This window comes from Centropristis striata, chromosome 4 (assembly GCF_030273125.1).
Source record: "Centropristis striata isolate RG_2023a ecotype Rhode Island chromosome 4, C.striata_1.0, whole genome shotgun sequence".
In the NCBI taxonomy this organism is placed as follows: Eukaryota; Metazoa; Chordata; class Actinopteri; order Perciformes; family Serranidae; genus Centropristis; species Centropristis striata.
This window is the reverse complement of record NC_081520.1, coordinates 13984041-14006226: the sequence shown is the minus strand read 5'-3', so window position 1 is coordinate 14006226 and position 22186 is coordinate 13984041. Positions and strand designations below refer to the sequence as shown.

Sequence of the window (22186 nt, the reverse complement as noted above, 5' to 3'; positions counted from 1 at the left end):
CCCAACTCAGTATCAGGGAAGGAGGTAAATAAAAATGTCAGTTTGATCCACACAAATAAAACCACATGATCAAATGTTGGTACCTCTTTTTTAATATTCACTACACATGATCATACAAGGTGTGACCTTAATGTACAACAGAGGTTGGCCATGGTAACAGGGTTTACTCTACCCTCTACTGGCAGGACATGAAATCTTCAAATGAAAACAAACTTCTCTAGTGAAGAATCAAACATTAGTGTGTTACAAAGGCTTTTTACTAAAAACAAAATACCAAAAAAGGTATGAGTTATAGCTTTTTACAGTCTCCTTCCATACACAAAAACTCTGGTGACAGAATAAGCACAAAAATACAGACTTTGCCTTTGTTTTTACCCCCAACTACTAAGATCAGACTGAAGCATAAACTACACAAGTTCAAATATACAAAAAGATAGCAAATAGCTACAAGCACATGAAATATTTACAGCAAAGAGTCTCTTTTCTGGTGAACACGAAGGAGCATGGACCACATTCAGAACACTGTCTTTTTTTCCAATGTCTATTTGACACTAAGAAAAGGTTCTGGTGGTGTAAAATAAAGTCTGAGCCCAAGTTTCTGCACCTCCAATTGTTTACAGCAGTCCCGTGAACCATATGTCCTGATACTTAGTATCTGTCACAGTGATTCAGCATCCTCTCCCCTTAAGTCCTTCATTCTGCTGACCGCTACCACCTCCCTCTGTGAAAGGGTGGGCACCCAAACCCTGCCCTCCCATTTCGGAAATGCCTCCCTTCTCTGTCTTCCATGCCCTCTGGTCCCATAGAAGGATGTCGATGGAAAGGAGGGCCACGGGGAGGAAAGGGCATAGGCATTCTGAACCTATCTGGTGGAAACATGGGTCCTCTGGGCATCATTTGCGGGGGCATGTGTGGCATGTTTGGAGGTGAGAAGAAAGGAGGTAGATGAGGATTTGGCATGCCGGGAGGAGGCTGCAGAGGTGGCATACCCAGCCTGGGACCCGGCATGACCCCTGGGCCTGGCATGGTCATCACCGGTACCGTCGGAGACCCCAGCTGGTTGTCGGTGCCGAGATCTGAGGGTGTACCTTTATCTCCCTTAGAATCCATGGTGGACTCTTCTGGAGGTTTTACACTTCCTGCTGTAAAAGATGATAAGATAAGGTTTTATTGATCCCCAGAGGGAAATTAAGCATTGTGACAGTAGAAAAGAGAAACAGAGTAGAGAGCAAAGCTCAAAGAAGAAACATCAAGACAACTGTGACAAAACTGCAGCATAGATCTGTTCGTATTATCATCCAGTCCAAAGAGAAATTACTTTACTCAACATGACAGCACTCATATTTTCCTTTCAGATGGTAGATGAAAAGTCTATAGTATTTCTTTTTCTTACCTGGTGCTAACTTTGTAGGGTCAAACTCTGTGGGGATGAAAGGAGCTCCTCCTGGAGCCATAGGTGTAGGGGACAGCATGATGGGGCCAGGAAAAGCAGGGGGACTTCCGATGGGTGCTGCCTGTTGAACTGGTGGCACCTGAAAGACAAAAAAAAAAACAGAACAAAAAAAATATGTTAAGATTAAAGTAAAATGAGCAAAAAAGCTTTTCTTGAACTGAAGAAACTGTGTTGACATCTTCTGGTTCCACAGTACAAAGCAGCTTCTTGATGTGTTCACGTGTATTTGTCTTTGACACATTTGATGGGAAAAAAATACAGAGTATTTCTGCTGGTTTCCCCAAGAATGTTCAGCAGTTGAATCCAAAACAAAAACACAGAAACAAACGCTACATCATTAGTGTTAAGCATTGTAAAAAGGTACATAAGTGTGTATTTGAGGAAGTCCACAGTACAAAAAGGACACACTCTTACCTTGCTAAGTTATTGTGTATTGGCAAAATTGCTTCCATTTATTTGATATAATCTGAAACAATCTGCAGCAAAACCTTTTTGAAGCAAAAACATGACTATTACTTCTAACTATATTATAGCCTTCAACACACCGGGAATTGAAACATGCAGCATATCTGCAGAAATTGTGCTCAGCCCTGTTTATCAAACAAACATATTTTAACACGTGTGTATATATATATATATATATATATATATACACATACACACGTACATACAGCACAATGTCTGCTCAGGACATGCACAATTTAGCTTACTGAATGTAGTTTAGAGGATGTTATTTTGCTGTTTCATGAATTTTAGTGAAAGACAAGTAGTTATGCAATCCAGACAATTCTATATCTTATCAAGTCATCTTGTATCAAAAATATTCTCTAGAAAAAAGAAAACTAGGCTCCACGACTGTTTTGTTACTTACTCTTGGCATTGATTGACTGCAGTTTATATACAGTATACGGTATATCCCACAGGCTCTTTTTTTCTGTTTACACGTGTATGCAAAACAAAGGGTACAACCATCACGGAGAAGGGTTGTGGTTGTTTTTAAGATTGCTTTATCACAGCATAAAGTAGCATTTATTTACAGTATATACACAATAATGTATGTGTGTGTATATATATATATATATATATATATATATATACACACACACTGTTATAGGCTAATTGTGGCAGGAAAGTTTGAAAGTTAAACTGGTAAAGAGGGTAAAAAAGGATAAGGAAACACACACTCACAATAATATGAACCTAGATAAACGGACAGTAGGTTTTATAGATATGTGTTTAAAAATTTTGGGATATGCTGTTGACCAACAAAGCAACAATAGAGTATAAAACTAACAACAGATTAAAGCTTTAGCTGAGAGGCTTTCCTCCATCACTGATATCACTGAACTGATATACACTTACATTTTGCATGCAACATTGAACAGACATGCCAATAACTCCCATTTATCCCTGACTTAACTGCAGTTTTACATTTATATTGATGTAACTTTAAATGTATAGAACATAATATTGTACAGCTGGCAAATAATGTCTTAAATACATCTATCAAAAGTATTAATATAGAATGATCCAATGGTGACCCTTTCTTACCTGAAATTACCGTAATTATTTTTTATCAAGAGAACTCAATGTCATTGTGAATATCTGACGTTGACCTCATTAAAAATAATTAATTTTAAAATATAAAAGTTCATGAGTATGTGACAAGTTAAGTGTTTTTGTAAATAAAGGCCAAACTGGAGTTATATCAAACAGAGTCAAAATGACAAAATTAAGTAATGAGGATGATGAAATCATGTCAAACATTTCAAAAGTTACCAAATCAAGATGTACAGTAAAGTCCAAATACAGAATCTATAATAATAAAAATAAGAATATACTCATCATGCGAAATGTGCTGTACTAGTTAATGCATAACTGTACTACAATTTAATAGGACATAATAAATTAAAACATTTAAAACCCACTGACACAATAAACTCAAATTGTTCATTACATTTCAGCTTTCCCCAAGATGGAAATCCTGTGTCATGGATAAAACGTACAATCATAAATCTATAATTGACACAAATCATATTTCTCTCCATGAATACATGATGATTGCTGGCCACAGTTAATCAGCACATTAAGTTATAACTAATAACCTACCAGATGCTGCAAGGTGATCATCTAAAGTTTCTGTCTCCACAGTCTCTCTTTGATGCCAAAGCTGACTGTTTGCACACAGGCTACTTAGCAAATTCACCAATATGTCTTGTTACTAAAATAGAATTAAATATGCGGCTATCCTTCAAAATGTGACTGACCAACCTCTGAGTGCAAAACATCAACAACAAATACGAATGATTCAGGTGTTTAACAATGAGCAGCGACAACAGATTTGTCTCATCTGCAAGTCAAACAAATGTCTCCTTAGATTGGAAGCGCATATTTCTGTTCCAACTAATCATAATCACATGTAGAGAGATGAGATGGCTACAGCCAAATTAATTATGAATCACACGTTTAATGTTTTCACAATGGTATAGCTCTGGAAAGGTTTCCCTGTCATTATGAGAAAAAAAGCTTTAGTGGCAGGACATTCTGGAAATACTACAAAACTAAACACAAATCAGCCTAATATTATAACTTGCAAATTGAAAAGCCATACTACATTGATTTAAGTAAAACATTCTAATCATTTAAGTGATAAAATCACACAAACAACTAGGACTGTAACAGACTTTAAAGGCACCATGTGTAATTCTTAATTTGGCATGTTGTATTACTTTTTTAAAAACACAAAACTGTGTGTTGCATCAATTTTCATCAGGCATTTGTAATTTGACTTAATATATGCCACAACACTTATCTGAAAGATGGAATAAAGATTTTACACACAATAATGTAGTATTTTATCCCACATCAAATGTGTGAAAATGGTAAGAAAAAACATGGGCACAAACAGACAATATACTTACTTTGCAATTCAAGAGAGAATCTGGAGATTTCACACTTATTTCCATATCCTTTTTTTAAACATCATTTTGTGGCCTTCGGGAGAACTGCAGGTAAATGGCTAACTAGTACCAGGTAGTGGCGTACATTATTGTCTGCTACAATGTCAATTTCGATACTACCAATAGGGGGCACAAAGTTGGACATTTTAAAATCCATCAGAGAAGCTTTAAGTTGTACATTTGAATGGATTGAACTACATGAATGTCATTTGCATAAACTTAATAAAATTATGCACAAATGTAAGTGGTGAATGTTTTAGATGCAATGTCTTATCCGCGTTCAAGGAGGGGATGTATATTTATTTAGTTATGTCATTTTTCTGAAGTCGCCTGCAGCAGCTTTAAATTGTCTCCTTCTCTTTTTGCGCTAACAAATGACTATGACTTGAGTGTTCAACAGACCCAATTCAGGTCTTACATTAATCTTATTTAATGGCAAAAACAAAGCCAACTTCCACATCCTTACATGGAAGTTTATAACACTCAGAGTAACTATCTGCAGCAATAAAATCAAACACAAAGGACCATTTTTTTTGCTGCAAGCAAAAATATTTCATGCTTTTTAAGTACTACTAACATACAATTGAAATACATTAAACGCAGTTCATGAGTAAAAAAAGCATTGATGCTGTCCGTATTCTGGGAATAGCAACAGAGGGATCTGCTCTTACCCTGGTGTTTCACTCCATCAGCAGAAAAATACGGGATATCTGCTGCTCCATTTTCCTGCAGGTTATTTCCACTTAGGAAACCCCACGAGCCAGGCAGCTGGGCATTGGATCTTTGATCAAACCCACATCTCTGTTGAATATTAACTCAGTGCTCTCGATCTTGTCGATATAATTTCTTTGTTCTTTGTTTATACATTCTGCTTATAAGACATGTGGAAAGACGGTAATGAGACAGCTCCACAATAAACTGGCTTTAAGATTTTGAGACCTTAGATTATTCATAAGTAAGCTGATGTCATGGAAAAATTCAAAGGTAAATTCCAGTTTTATCCAAGAATGGGAATCCCAACATCCAAAGATTAACACTCACCTTTGTGAGGCCTCATGTGATGTAACTGAAGAATTTCCCTCTTTCCTTGAAAATTACTGAAAGGATAAGACTGCTCAGTTTACTTTACAATCCATGTTAATGACTGAGCTACCTGAGCCTGTTCGGTACATGAGAGAATGTCCCAGAGGGCTGAGTCAGACATGTGATTCCTACAACATGTAGAATATGGATCTTTTTCACATATAAAGTTAAGTAAGAAATACATTTAAGAAAGGTCTCTTGCTCACATTCACAAACACTAATTCATAAGCTCAAATATATTAAAAATGTGAAACCTTAGTAAAAGCCTATACCCAAAGAGCCTGATGTGTAATTACTATGTTTTAGAATATTTTTAGTCCAAGCATAAACTAATATTATGCACAAATGTCATTTAGAAATATTTCAAAAATTTGACATTTTTTGAACGAAACCATTGTTTAGAATCTAAACAGTTCAATCTTAAAGGGGGTGAAAAAAAGAGTTGAGAACCGTGCAATTTCTCATAATTCTGCAGTTTGGTAGAAACAAATGTAATTTTGAAGATTTTCTTAAATTAATTTTATTTAATCTTAAAGTGGATATTCTAAATCCCCAAAACTGACAATGGCTCATTAAACATTTATTCTTTAATATACAGAATAATTAACAAACCAGTGACCACTTACATGTGATCTGGTATGTTTTTAATTAAAATGTGATTAAATTGTGAAGACGCTGAATGTTCAACTGAGGAATATTAAGTGTAATTTATGCAGAACATTACTTACTGAAACTTAAAAGTGCATAGTACATTACACATTTGGAATGTTCTATGACTAATTATGTTGTTGCTGCCTATTGCTTGATTTGCAGGCCACTTCCCATTTAAGTATGCTGATTTTGTTATTTCATGATTTTATTTTATTTCTTTAACTATAAAACTATGTAGAAGAGGGTTTCCAAAAGGCCAAAACTGTTTTAAAAGGTGGGAGGCCTTTAAAAAAAACAAGAGGATGAAATATGCTCAGTGTATACTGCATGAAAACCACCTTTACATTCCCTGTTATATTGTGTGCTAAATAAGCGGTAACAACTTTACCCTCATCTTTAAACTTTTTTACCTTGTCCACTTCATTCCAAGGGCTGGTAACATTTTTGTTGTATCCACTGTACTTCAAAATGCCTGGTTTCCTGTAGAATAAAATGGCTAAAAGGTGCACTGGAAATCCTGTAATATCTGCCTTTTTTTGTCCAGGGAAAGTTGATACAAGTGCTACCAGAAATGAACCTAGAGATGCAAACACCACGGGTCAATTCTTAAGCAGAATTAAAAGTATACATGTATTTTTTCTCAACCTTATAAAGAAACACTGAGGTCATACAAATGTGCTCGGTCAAAAGCAAATATCACTCAGCAAACTGGCTCTTATTCTAATCAGGTCTATCTAGTATGATAACAGAGTATGCAGTTACATACTGAATAAGAGATCATTCACTTGGCCTTGCAGATAGAAGTAGATTTTTGGTATCAAACCAATCTTTCAACTTTTTTACTAAGCTCAGCCCTACTAATGTAGGGGGGGTTGTGAAACTGAACCACTGTCAGACACATTTTACAATTTTAACATGTAAATGGAATCCTAATAAGTTCTAAGAAGATAATATGGAATAGGGGAAAAGATATGCCATTCATTTTGTTGTTTTTTAAAAGCTACTGGTACGCTGCCAGATGTAAAAAATAAAAATAAGAAAGGGCTCAAGCCCCATCAACCCCACTGTGTTGACATCGCCTTAACTGTTCAACTGCATCAAGTGCATTATTTCTTCTATCTGGCACTGCTCAGACATATGCCTCTTTCTTCCTTGACAACTTCTCTCCTCTTCTTTCCTTTTGCACTAGCAGATGGCCAAGAATGAAACTCCATCTTTTAAGTGCAACACACACACTGGCCATGTCATGTTACTTGTGGCGTCATTTGACACCTGTACCACATACCATACAGACAGAAGAGCCAGTCAAGGTACAGTAGCTGGGATGTCCCCCTCCAGGGAGCAAATGTGATGAAATTGCAGCTTTTTGGAGAGTTGTCGCGCATTGATGTTGGGGGGGAAAAAAGGATGTCTTGACATGTTAATGTACACCAAGACACTGTTGGTGTATGGGATTAAGTAGATACATACATTGTCTATTTTAGTGCAGTTCATACAATGCAGGCTGAGCAAATGTCACTGGACCAAGCAAAGCTAAAATTGGCTGCTTTCAATTCTCAATTGATTTGGACAGGTTAATGTTATAGGTAGCAACTTATGGGTTTACTTTAGCTTGCATTAACATCAGAATATCCAAACATGTGGCCAAGTCTACCTGCAATAAACTCAAGGTTGTCCATGACTCGCGCAGAAATCCGAAATTTTGCATGTATGAGGTAAAGCCTCATGAAAAAAAACTCTTCAGATCTACACAACTCATGTGGATGTCCTATCTAAAAACCCTGATTCCAAAGTGTGATTGTTTGGGATCAGGGTTCTACATCCAAGAAAAAACTACACAATTTTCTAGTGAATGCATCGCATCCCCCTTAAGTGGCAAACACAAAGTGTTCAAATTAAATTCAGTTATAGTGACTAGGCAGACCTGGACTACACATACAACCCCCCAAAAGTTATTCATGTTTTAGACGGCGTTCCTACTTTTTTGGAATCTGCATTGTACAATAGACAATTCCAATTTTTCAAATTGTTTAAGACGACAAAAAGGTCTTTAATCTAGATACATTTTTACTCTTTTCCTTCCATGTCCATTTTATATTATTCCTTATAAAATAGGTAGGTAGATGGGTAAACCTGAAGGCACATTTTTCAGTCTATTGAGGTCATGTTGAATGTTATTTTTTGCATTTGGAGCTAATGATACACAACATGCATGTGACCACACATGCTATGAAAATTCCTTTTACTTCAGGTTTGGAACTCCACATATTCAAAGTAGAGGACTGGGTGAGATTTATTTTATTTTTTATAAATTTATATACTATACCTCATTAAACAAATTCACATTTAAATCAAATCACCATACAAAGTGCATCCAAGCTTGGTGGTTTTAATAAGTTTTGTTGCTCTGGATTGTAGAGTTTTCCCTCATAATTCAAATCAACGTCCAGCACAAAGAAAAGCATAGATAACAGAGTTTTAGTTACGAAACTGGGAAAAAAACAAGAAACTGCTGTATGTACCGCAGTTTATGGAAACAACAATAGCTCAGGCCTTGTTTTGTTAGGCAATGTCCCCTTTGCCAAAAAAAAAAATAAAAAAAAATCCTCTCTCCTGTCCAGTTTTCGTTAATGGATTTGGCGCAACATTTGGCACAAGCTGCTAACGATGCTGTCGGCTTACCTTGTCTCCCACCTGGACACTTCCTCCAAATCAGGCCTCAAGTCCCACCAGCAGCCAACAGTCAGATAATCTTGACCTCAAGATATTTCAGCAACCTTTCTTCACAGAGAGGTGCGCAGTCTAGCACGCCTGATAGTCCAGTTAGATGATGTTTTATGAAACCTACTTTGTTTACTGTTTATTCAGCATGTGGTCATGAGGGCTTTTTTCTTCAATTGTAACTAAACTCCTTCTTAAAACTTAGACTTTGACTTATTGTGTGATAGGCTTGTGCCAATTGGTGATCAGATCATGTATAGACAATGATCGATTGTACATTCCTAATCTGAGGCAATTTCAACTAATTTACTGTCAGAACCAAGACGTTATAAAACTAACCTTTAGATTATAATCCCTACTGTGCATTTAGACAGGTTTCAGGTAATGCGTCGTCAGGCCACTGTGCACCGTCTGTACAAGTTACAAATTTTAAAATCCTGAATTACAAAATCGGTTTGCTGTCTCTTTTGCATGGATCTGACAGCACACATCACCAATTTCCACATGCCTGCTCACCATATTTAGCTCTTGCTCTCTATATTATGTAGCATTATTGTTTGGTGTTTGTAAACACACAGCATTCAAATTTGGTCCCTCCTCCCTGGCTCAATGAACCAGAAAAACAGAGAGAGAGGGAGAGCAGTGGTGGTCAAGGCAAATGAAAAAAGGGAGCCCATTAGCAAGAACAAAGCAGTGAAATTGAGAAATGTGTTATTTTCTGATTGTTGCATGGTAGTTACATTCTTGAGCACAAATAAACACATCTACAGCTTCTTACAACCCAGCAGGAAGGTTGTGCACTGCCAGATTTTTATGAATACGAGCTTCATCTTGTTGCTGCATGTGTGTGTGCGTGCGTGCATGCGGGTCAAACGGACACACCAACAGCATACAACAGTATCTTGCTGCACACAGAGGGGAGTGAGTAGGAGCAGAGAAAACACTGAAGCACAAAAAACACAGCAATCCAACAACCTGCTCGTCAAATACCACCACTTTGTATTTTATAGACTTTGACTTGTGCCAAGATCTTCGCCTTGTGCCTCTATATTGGATGCCAAGTAGCACGATAAAGCGGCAAAATTTGACAACCTAAGAACGGGAGCAGTTATTTGCAGGGCATTCCTGTTTTTATACCTTTAAAGGTTTGATCATTTCAAACTCCATCAGATGTTGAGACATGATCATTATTCAAAATCTTTAACCCCTTGACACTCAGACAGCCTGCAGGACCACTTGCTGATATTTTTCTTTGAGAGGCTGCAGCGGACTACAGGGAAGATTTTTAGAAAGGGAAAAAATGTTATGTTCATTTTCAAAGGGGTGCATTGATCTCTGACCTCAAATTATCTTAAAAATTATTTTATGGAACAGGTCTGCCCTTTACATATTTGCCAATTTATGCTAAAACTTTAGAACCATACTTCAATTTTATCTTCATCATAGTATTTTCTATGGTATTATCGAAGGTTGTTGCCTATGTTTGATCTGGTAAACCACGATTGGTAGATAAAAAAAAAATAGAAAGCATCACCCAACACAACCGGGCGATCACCTGAACTGTAACATTTGTGCTTTAATTAAGTTGTTGTAAGCTCAATCAGTTTTTATATCCATGAATTAAGTGTGCACACATGCTACCAAAACAAATACAATTGTCTCAACAAGAAGCCGATTCATCAATTCAGAAATTTAAATATTTGTGTCATTAAACCACTAATGGATTGTTAGTGATGAGGTGTGTAAATTTAAAAAAAAAAAATCACACAATTACTCCCAACTTTGCAAACTCCAGACATTCTGTATAAAAGAGCTCAGATACAAAACAGAAAGGATCAAATAAAGGGCTCCCTCTACACATACCACAGTAATTAAAGGTTTTTGTAATACCCACTTTATTTGAATAAGTTATACTGCACAGTACAAGATTTCTGTGTAAAGATAGAAATATTTTTTGCAAAAAGAGGAGAAATGGACGAATAAGCATTGTTGTATTTACTGCCTATCAGCAGAGGAGCTTATCTGAATTGTGGCATAGTCAATAAAGATCACCAAACTAGACTTACGTGTGCTTATTTGGTGACTCTGAAACAAACTCTTATGATTTAAACAAAGAGGTGAATGACATGTTGAGAACCACTTTTATAATAGATAATCTGATATTCATTTAAGACAGAAACATGAAAAGGTTTATTTTTATAAAACAGTTTAAGTCAGCACACCAAAATACTACAACTACTGATGATAATATTAGGTTTCTAAAAGTTGAAGCAAGTTGTAACCTGTAACCATTTCCAGGCTTTCTGACATATTTCAGAAAAGTGTCGATCTTGTGCAATACCAAGGCAGGACTACACAATAAGAAGAACTGAGTGCTTGTAAGAAAGATTATACTCAAAGCTACGATATCTTGTATTCTGAGCATCAAGGGTATATTTTTAAGCATTTATTTTTGAGTTTCTCTATTTGGATTGGTCAAATAATTAATACATCTACTATCTGTGATTGGTTGCATCTATCCATTTTTTATCTTATATTATGACAATCATCGGCATTTCAAGTATATGATAATATTTAACCTCTACACAAAAAAATTGCAGGCCATTGTGTGGCTTCTCAAGGGATACTGCATGGGTAAATGGTCCATACAAAGCATGTCACCCACAGTTCCATTGTGAAGATGTGACACATGGAGCCCACAAACATCCCTCATGTGTACATAAAGCCAAATACTCACCAACAGGTGAATCTCAATCACAGTTGAAGTGTTGATGCAATCACTATGTCACTACTGACTAGGTCATAGTCTAAGACTAAGTTAAATTCTTCAAAAGCATGAGCAGTCTTGCAGCAAACTGCAGAAAATGAAGATCATACTCCATTTTTTTAACCTCTATTTTGGCTTAAATTGTGAGAATATGTTAGTTATTTTAACACTGGGAGAAATTTAACCAATAATATAGCAGAAGCACATCAACAAGCATGATTAAAAGGAAGTTTTCATGTTTTGTTTTTGTGACAAAATGTAGTTTAAAGACCAGGCATACTCATCAGGATTTCCTCCTAATGAAGGAACTTGTAGTATGTTATTCCGTTTCCAGTCAGTCTTGTAGTGTAAAAACTACGAGGACTTCAACACCCCAGATTACATCAGAGCAAGTTGTGTAGTATGAACAGTAGAGCAATCTGATGATTTTAAAGTCATGTAGTATACATTTAGGCATAGGAAAGCCTTAAATAGGTACCATGTGTACGCTCTGATTTAGAGTATTTCTCACTGAATGAGATAGTTTTTAGACACAGTATTTATAACATTGTTCTGTGTGGAACTATCTGAATATTTCCATTTGATTGAGAAGATTCTTTAATTATTTTTTATTTATTTTAATAGGCAATGACTTCTTTTGGAATTTTTGAAGATACAATGAGAAGTTGATTCAGACAAGCTCCACTACTCATATGCAACAATGGTTTATTTATTTTTTTATAAAAGATTAAGTAAGCCTCCAAAAGTGAGGCCATTAAAAACCAATAAAATATCAGCAGTTGTAATGTCAAAAAGGTGTTAAAAGACTGTATTAGCATTACCTGAATGTGAGCAGTGATGGTTCCATCCGCTGGTACACTTTCCAGTGCTCCATTCACAGCCGCCTGCTTATTGAGATCCTTGCCATTATTCCACTCTGTGTGCAATGGAAAATAAAATGACAATATTAGAAAACCATTTCAAAAACAGCCTGCAGCAGGAGAATCTCGGCCACGCCGAAATAAAAGTTTTTACCTGGATTTAGTGTCTCTGCGTCCAGTATACCCCCTTCCCGATAGCTCTCCAACTCTTCAACCTTAACTTTACTCCAGGGAATGTAGGTAACTCCCCGCTCCACATCCCAGAACTTTTTGTGCGCTGATTTTATACCTTTGTTCAATGCCCAAGCAATCTAAGCAAGAAGGACATCAGCTTTGATCAACAATCACCACCAAAACAAGTCACAAAATCAATATAAATATGGAAATAAAAGCAATCTGTGTTCATGTACCTTTACGGGTTTCTGATTGACTTTGTATGACCCCCTACTGAGTTTGTTCAAGGCTGTGTTGGCATCTTGTCTGTGAACCATAACAATATAGGCACAACCCCTAGGAGGAATCATCTGAACAAAAGGGAAAAAAATGTAATTGCAAATACTTCATTATCTTAAGAACATAGAGGACTTAAAGTATTTTTTCAGTGAATAGTCCAACTTACATTGACAGAGTCAATCTGGCCAAACTCTTCCAGAAGGGACATCACATCAGACTGCTGAGTTTTCTTGTCTAGTTGTCCAACCCAAAGTGTAGTGCTGCAAACTAAAAACAAAATGAGATAAGCAATTGCTTGGAGCATGCAAGAGATTCAAATTGTGAAACTTCAGTATCTGTTTAAATGCGAATGCTCAATACTCAATTCTTATTTTACTGGTATATGTTGTCTAGGATTAACCCATTTAAGCCGGGAAAACATTACCGCATTTCTAACATTAAAATCGGGGGCGATGTTGCGTTATTCTACCATTAAAGTCGTTTTGTAGTTTTTTTCACCCAATTTCAGTCTCTTGGAAAATGAAATGCATACAATACACGTGGGAGTGTCGCAATGCAACATGGAACTTTTCCAGAACTTTGAAATCACAGCAGAAGACGACTATAGCGGAGGGAGCTCAGATATAAGAGGTATAAACTCTCAAATACTTATTGAATTTCATTTCTATCTGCTACAGAGGCTGAATAATCGATTATTTAGTAGGCGTTGACTGTTGAATTTCCAGAAAAACTAAAACAGGTTTTAGGGGGTTATTTTAAAATCGTCCATAGGTTTTACGGGTATTTTTTCCAGGCGTTTTAGGCCTAAATGGGTTAAGTAGATGTGGAATTGGCAAATCCAGTTGACCCTACTGGTCATCACTTGGCCTGTACTTTAAAAAAAATGCTGTTCAATTAATATACTTGATAAAAACTAAATAGTGTGGAACAAAATAAAAAATAATAAACCAATCACAAAGAATGACAACAGAATGGATACTCAGATAGTCTACCAAATATAAAAGACAACAGAAATTATCAATACTTGAAATAAAAAACAAGCAGGGTTCTAATTTCAGGGTGTCCCATTGTTTTAATTGAGACTAGAAGTGAGAATAACCAGAGGCCCCAAGATTTTATCCTGATATATTAGTCACAATATGATATTATTGCGATTTTAAACATTTTGCAATATGGTGAGAATTGCGACAATATATTGCGATTTAACTGTTAAACTGCATTTTGTGTCAAACAAATTAAATTCAATCAAGAATTGTTTTGTCAAATAAGAGAAAATTCTCAGTCTATTCATCTCACCTCAGTCTTTTTATTTCTCCACAATGAGAGTCAAACCCACAGACTGACCAACAAAGTATTCAGTCAAACTGAACTTAACTGATATCAAACATGTATGGAGGACAACAGTTGCAGCATTTTCTCAAACTTTCCTTAACTTTAAGCTTCACTGCTCTGAATTTTTTTTGAATGAAACATAAAAAAGCCTAACTTTGCAGCATTATCATCAACAACTTTTCCGACACAATATCCTGACGCACATGTTGCCTATAGATTCCTGAGATCTTCTAGTTTCATATGATACCAGTATATTCCTAAAAGTGAGCCCGCTACGCTTTTTTTATGGACTTGCATGCCAGTGGAAAACAATCTACCCATCACCTGTATTACTGCCACTTGGTCACTTAAAAATTTTAGGATACAAAACTGTTGTGTTGCATAGATTGCATTATTTTGGTTGTATGTATTGTTGTGTGAGTCATGCACTGTTGTGTCCAGTTTGTGTTGTTTTGTATGGCAGTTCCCGAAGACAAATTTCCATTTTATGCAAATTTAATGGATAATAAAGTCCTCTGAATCTGTGATAAGGCAAGAAGCTCAGACATCTGGGGGGAGCATGGAGTAGAGCCATTGGTCCTTGTGTCAAAGGGGGCCAGTTGAGGTGGTTTGGTGCATCTGATCATAATCCCTGTTGGGCATCTCCCATAAGAAAATTTCCAGGCATGACCAACTGGTAAGAGGCCCCAGGGTAGACCTAAAAGATGCTGACCTCAGAATGCCTCAAGGTGCCATAGGAAAAGTTGGAAAAATTATTCTGTGGAGAGGGACATCTGGAATACTTTGCTTAGAATGGCCCTGCTGACTGGCTTCTGATCAGCGGATCCAAATGAATGGCTGTGTGGATGGAATGTGGGTTCTAATACCTGTCACTTTGCACTTGTCTGTAAAGGCATTTCCCCTAATTGATTACTTTTAACATTTCACAGCAATTCTAATTATGACTTGTGAAATCAAAGTGGCTCCTCTCTACAGGGTGAGGTAGATGTTGATGCAGCGACTTGCATGTAGAAGTCATTCAAGCAGTAATGCAGGTATCATAAATGACATTCACAAGTTGGTATTGGCTGTAGCACTTACCACTGAGTGTCTGGCTCTTTATGCTTGGAAGACCTTTCTGTCTGCGCTCTCTGTCCTTCTCCCTTTCATTCCTGTCCTGAGAACGAGAGCGAGACTTCCAGCGCCGTTCTCTGGAGCGAGAATGAGAGCGTCGATGCCTTGACCTTCTCGAGCGGGAGGAAGATCTTGATCTTCTTCTCCTGGGAGATCTGAAACATGAAAGATTGACAAGTTTAATTACTTTACTGAAGGACAGTTTCACTGTTGGTTGAGTTAAAAAAAAAAAAAATACAGCACGAACAGAGTAATAGAAGTTGAGAGTGTCAGTGCTTGCCTTGAATTAATTGCTCTGTGTTTTCTGATGTGTATATCTTTACTCTTTAGGGTGCACTGACTATTGCAGCAGGTTTTCAGAGAATTTGTTAACCCACTGTAACAAAACAGCACTCTATTTGACTACATCTTACTGAAATCCACAGGACTACATAGTTATCTGTGATGTCTTTACCTTGAACCAGATCTGGATCTTGATCTCCTGCCATAGCCTCTGTGTCTGCCCTCCCGCTTCATAGATGAGTCTTCTCTTGAATTTCCCTAATATACAATGATGACATGACAATTTTATTTATCTCAAATGAATGAGGAGAGGGTTCCAAGCACCAATTAAAAGAGACTCCATGGGTTTCAAATTCAAATGTGACATAACGGAAATGTACATGCCAACTTAGGCAGCCATGACACGGTCTTGTTTTAACTGTACTAAAGAGAAAAACTGACTTACGGAAGAAAGTTCACATTTAAATGCAGTGAAAATTGAGCCGAAAGCTACTCCCTGACAGGAGAGACATTAAACCAGGTTAAACTAAACTGGGAATGAAGATTTACCCGTGGTTGTGAATAAGCCTCATTCATGGAATGATATCCATCTCGCATCATATGATGTTCACCATGACTCATTCCTCCACCGTGCTGAGGGATGAGAAAGCAACAGGAGATAGTTAAAAAAAAAAAAAACAGATACCATAGCAGCACTGACCACAGTACATTTTAACTGAAGCTTGTGGCTTCACACATTTGATCCTTTATATAATCAAAACAGACATTTAAAGCACTGATCATTACAACTAGACGTTTGGCTCGGCACAACAAAGGACAAAATGTGAATAGAATTAAATAACTTGCTTCAAGAAATCTGTGGCTATTATACTATAGATCTGCTCTTTTGCTATAACAGTCAATTGAGTAATTATATAATACAGGTATAATTGGATACCTCTATAACAATAGTCTGTCCCATCATATGTGGATGAACATTCTCTGAGTTGGGCATCTGTCCAGGAAATTGGTTAAACACGTTTTCAGGAGGTCCTCTGTCATGACAAAACATACACAGATAGTGAGACTGGGTATTACAAATCTACAAAGAAGGTGGTGACACAGGTGACACAGTTAGCTCTGTAGCAGTACTGTGTGTATGTGCTGCAGCTGTATGTGTTCACTTGGCGACCTCTGTTTACAACAAGCACCGGACACTCTGTGCACAGTTATTGACAGCAGATTGTTCACGATCAGCGGAGGACACCACGTGTACAGATAGCATGCAGCTTTGTTTACAATTAGCAGCGTACGCTGTGCACAGTTAGCGACAGTGGCCGCAGTTGTTGAGATGCTGAACAGTGATTCGATAACTGTCGACCCAAGTGGGAGGTGTGTTAGACGTCACACGCGACGTCAAAATATCCCCCTTCGCCCTGATGGCCCATTCATAGTGGTCCCACTTCCAACAGTCCCACTAATTTTCCGCCTCTGTGGCTACCTCCGGAGGCGGAAAACTGGTGGGATCATTTGGTCCCGTCATCTCGCTTTGGGCGCATTCATATTGGAGGCTAGACGTTACAGAGCCGTGAATGTCCTGGTGTGAAACAGCACTATGAAAGGGGCTAGTTATACCAAAACAATTACAAGCGTGGGCCCTTTCCACAGCAGACATTTTGACATGTCAAGCATGTGGTTCATAACATTAATAAAGTCCATATTCATTTTGGGATTCCAGTTCCATAACTTTGGTGCTGCACATGCTAGCTCAGGTTTACGAGGACATTTTAACATAACAGAGTAATCAATAATGTTCTGGTGTCATCTGTGCTTTTAATGCTACGACAAGATGATATCTGCTGTGAAACAGGCTTATTGCCATTAAATGATGTGTTTCCAACCACTTGTTTTATGCACATTACAAGTATTGTACACACACACACGTCAGAAAACAAATACTTCGCCCTCTAACAGCTGATTAACATCAGCGAATGCATTTCTAAATGTTGGCTGAAATGACTGAAGACATTTTCAGCTGTCAATAGTGAAAAACCTGCAATCATGCGATATATGCAACATGCTTTGATGTCTCAACATAAAGTATTATGTTGCACTTGCATGCTGCACCTTCAGACAGGACACACATAACATATGTATATGAAACTCACTGTGAGTGGATCATGCCTTCTTTAGCCATCATATCCTCAGGTTCATCATCATAGTCAAATCGGTCAAGGAGTTTCTGAGAAAATATTACACACAGTTGTAACAGTTAGATAAATGAGAAATATAGTTTGTACATGATCACATGCATATGATGGGACACTGAACCATGCTATTACCTCAGCTAAAGAGCTTTTCTTTTCAGTGTGTGCACTGTACGTGTTGAGCTGGGCCACAGGTATCTGGGGTTGGTTTGGTATGTTGTTTGCAGTGGTGGCTGCCAGGGTCCTTTCTGTATGCTGGAAGTTTTGGAGCATCCTCTGCAGCTAGAGAAGAAAGAGGGAGTGGCCATTCAGGATTAAAACATTTGTTTGGCTGACATGATCCAGAACTGATATAAGCATTTAAAGCAATATACTGCTTACCTCCTGACCATGTGGGGACTGAAAAAGCTGTGCCACAGCTGCTAAGGCATCAGGAGTGGGTAGCTGAGGCACAGCAGGCGCAACTGAGGCACTAGTGACAGGAAGCTGTGTCTCTGGTTGGGGGTCAGCAGTTACTGTTTGGATACAAGAAAAAGACCTTTCGATGTAATATCTTTTCATAACATTGCAGGCAGTTCATCTAACAGTGAACAAAAATCACAACTTCTCTTTCCTTTACTTTCAGTAACACTTAAGTGCACTGTTACAATTTTTTATCCAAAGAGAATTCCATTGATTTCACTACCTTCCAGTGCAGGGGCAGTTACAACAATTCCATTGGCCATATCCATCAGAGGCTGAATGATGTCCATGTCAAACACACCATTCTTCTGCCACAGATTCAAGACGCGGACAATTTTGCTCTGATAAAGAAAAGAAAGTAATCCAATCCATGAGATATTTATGATCAGTAATTATAATTATATAAAATACTTGGAGCAAAAAGATGGAATACCTTGTCATCCTCTGGACAGCGGTAAAGATTTTGGAAGGTTTCTGTGAAATTCTTCAAGAATCTGGGCCCAAATAGATCCTTGTCTACGCCAAACTGATGCCGAGACTGTCGAACAATGGAATCCACCACATACAAACCAGGGACCTTTAATTCTGGCTTGCACTATTGGAAACACACAAAAACAAAAAAGAACATTTCTTCTTATTGTTGTTGTTAAATGACAAACTGCATTTGTAAAGTGCACTTTGAGCTAAAACAGTTTAATATAGTAATATTAGCATAGTACATACCTTCTTGATGAACTTTTCAACAATCTGGACAACATGTTTATAAAGCTGAAAAAAAGGGGAACAAAAATATCAGCCACTGTACAACAGACAATACTTTAATTACACAAAGTAAAACCACAGAACGCTAAAAAAATTAATGTTGAAATTTGAATTTACTACAAGACTTCCGTTTTCAGTCAAATAGGCATCACATTGTCTGGCATCAAATTAAAGATTAAATGGCCATCTTCATATTACATGGTTGTCATCCAACAATTACTATGCAAGTTGTTTAAAAGATATCAGCACTATCATATTTAACCAGTCATGCCAAAAATGAGGATTAGGTTTGCAAGATAGACATTTATTCAGAATCTGGATATTTACATCATTCACTCACCCCCTGTCACCTGGACATATGAAAAATCTGCATTTTAACATTATGCCATGGAGAAAAAATTTTTTTAATGTCTTAAAAACAGAAAAGTGCCAAAATGTCCATGAACACTACTAGTAATGTATTCCCCAAGAAAATATCTCCACTCCTATGCTCAGTATATCCCAAATACACTCTTTTGACTCAAACACAGGTAAATCTACCCATCTCCCAAAATTCTCAAATCAATAGTGTGTCAACATAATCAGCGTAAATGCTGGAGTAGCAATGTTTCATTTTTTTCTAAATAGTACTCAGCATGTAGCCAGTAAAGTCACTTTGGAAGCCATATCTCAGCCAGTTGTAACCACAGAAATATGGCTACCTCCTAGTACAAAGTTCAAACATTTGCATTCAGCAAGCCACTCTTCAGAAGGTGATTAATTGATGGGAAATTATAATGTGTAGGTATATTCCTTGAGGTAATGCTCTTAAATCTTTAGCAGAATTCAAATTTTCAACAGAATGGTCATGAAAGATGGCAATATCTAACACAAATTAAGAAAATTCTCATAGTGTCATTTCTACATAAACAAATTACAAGACATGTTGCATTAGCCACATTTTGCTATGAAAAGAAAATGTATACAGTATTTACTTTACCTTGATAGCTTTGATGGCCGATTTTGTTACAGACATCATCTTAGCACGGGATATTGGAGGCTTCATGTCAATCATGGAGAACAGCTGATTGGTTTTCAAAAAAACAATTACATTAGTTAGTTAAAAAAAAATTCTAGCATACAATAACGTTGGATAAAAGGCCAACATAAACACTAAATCACTTTAACATACAATTCCCCACTAATCAACAATAGAAAATTCAGAAACAGAAAACTCTGAATATAATTAAGAAAATGAATAGCATAAACAAGATTTCCCCATGCACTAAAGCACTATTTATTTCCATAATCCTACATATCATCAGGCTACCTGACTAAGTGGGCGAATACAATCCTCATAAAATCTGGGATTTTCAACATGTCTGTGCAGACAGAATTCATGTTGTTTTTTTAACTTGCTGTGACGATATTCAGGTTCATGTGATTGACGTGGGTGGATTTATCTCAGAGTCATTTATAGACTTTATTCATTAGGCTCCTTAGCATAAATGTACAGATATGTAAGGCAATTTTGACCTGTGCTGTAGCTTGGACCCCAAAACAAATATCAGGCACTAAAAATGGTCATTTGAATGTTGGTGCCTGTGACCAAATGGGTTTAACGATATACCTTGATGTATACATGGGGAGCATGTTGAATGCTTGAAAGCAGCACGCAGGTAGTAGACTAAAGTCCATGCATTAAGTCCCACCGCCGAGATAAACATTAATGAAACACAGAAAGGCAAGAGTCTTCGAAGTGCAACGATACATGTTGATATACTTAACCCATGTTGGGTTTAGTGTGCGTTAACAAAAGTTACCCTTACATCGAACTTCTTCAAAACAAGCAACATTAACGGTTGCGGTGCTAATGTTGTCTAGTGACTCGAAGGTAACATTGACAACAGGTTTAGTTTGTGATACTGATAGCATGATCCATACCACTATAGACATACAGAAACTGTTGTTTTCTAGTGTTTTCCTAGTATTGGCATTACAACGAACAGTTTACGGTTCCAAAAGTGTAGGTTAGCTAGACGCTGAAACTACGGGCCTTGTAACCTTCAGCTAACTAACGACAGTGGCTAACAAATTGATTCAACCACGTTTACCACGTGCTAACGACCTAACATTTCCCAACGAAAATGAATCGATCGGATCGAAGTTAAATATGACTTCTATAATATTTCAAACAAATAAGCAAGCGTTAAGGTTAACCAACTGACATTAGTAAACATTAGCCTGCTTTTAGCACTGGGCTAAATAACGAGCAAACTTTACCTCCATGTTGAACGCGTTCACTGCATCCATAAGGGCTCGTTATGTCGACAACCGGTTGAAGAACGTTGCAAATTCACTAATGTACTCAATCACAACAATTAGCAGTTATGTTAAGTGACCTAGCAACATAGACAACGGCTATATTTGGATTCTGATAGAGTCATATTGCTAGTCAAAGATCTGCTGCTACCCGAGGAACTGCTAGTAGCCTCGCGGTTCCACCCCGTATGCGTCCACCAGCGTCTGATGTCACGAGGAAATGACGCCTTCATGATAATCGGAAAATTGTTATTGCTTTTAACTGACCATGGGAGAACAACCTATTAGAATAACCTTATTAATAACCTTAACTGGAAAAAGATCTGGAATTTACCTGCTAGATATATAATCTATAATAAGGTTAAAGAAGTATCTTTTAAGATAATTCACATAATTTACCCATCTAAAGCTGAAGATGTTTTTCATTTATTTTGGTCTTGCCCTTTCTCAACTAAATTATGGGAAGATATTTGTAACCTGATTTATTTTTCGATTGAACCTCATTTGTCCCTGTGCTTTGAACATATTCACGCTTCGGTCTAGCCATTGTTTATGTAGCCTACATTTTATGTGTTATTTGACTTATTATGATTCACATAATATATAAAGAGAACATTTAAAAAATAAAAGTTAAATATAGATAGTTGTTACTTTTTATTTATTTATTTATTTATTTACGAATGATTACATTTAATTTAAACTCAACACATATTTACTCCGTCGACATTCCCAGATTACCGAGGAGTATTTGAACGCAGCCGTTCTGCGCGCTAACCTAGACTGGCGTTTAATTTATTTAG

At 37.1% G+C, this 22186-nt stretch overlaps 1 protein-coding gene across 1 annotated transcript; it reads right to left on the bottom strand.

The window, feature by feature from the left end:
- Positions 1-71: 71 nt before the first annotated feature.
- LOC131970021 (SR-related and CTD-associated factor 4-like) lies at positions 72-21587 on the bottom strand. The gene is made up of 18 exons (XM_059331268.1): positions 21348-21587; positions 20065-20148; positions 19047-19091; positions 18757-18918; positions 18547-18664; positions 18243-18376; positions 17997-18143; positions 17823-17896; positions 16613-16709; positions 16225-16308; positions 15848-15933; positions 15361-15548; positions 13115-13215; positions 12906-13019; positions 12650-12806; positions 12457-12551; positions 1394-1532; positions 72-1142 (listed from the first exon to the last, which is right to left on the bottom strand). The coding sequence occupies exons 1-18, from the start codon at positions 21375-21377 to the stop codon at positions 709-711; spliced, it is 2289 nt and encodes a 762-aa protein (XP_059187251.1). The 5' UTR covers positions 21378-21587; the 3' UTR covers positions 72-708.
- Between the last annotated feature and the right edge of the window lie 599 nt (positions 21588-22186).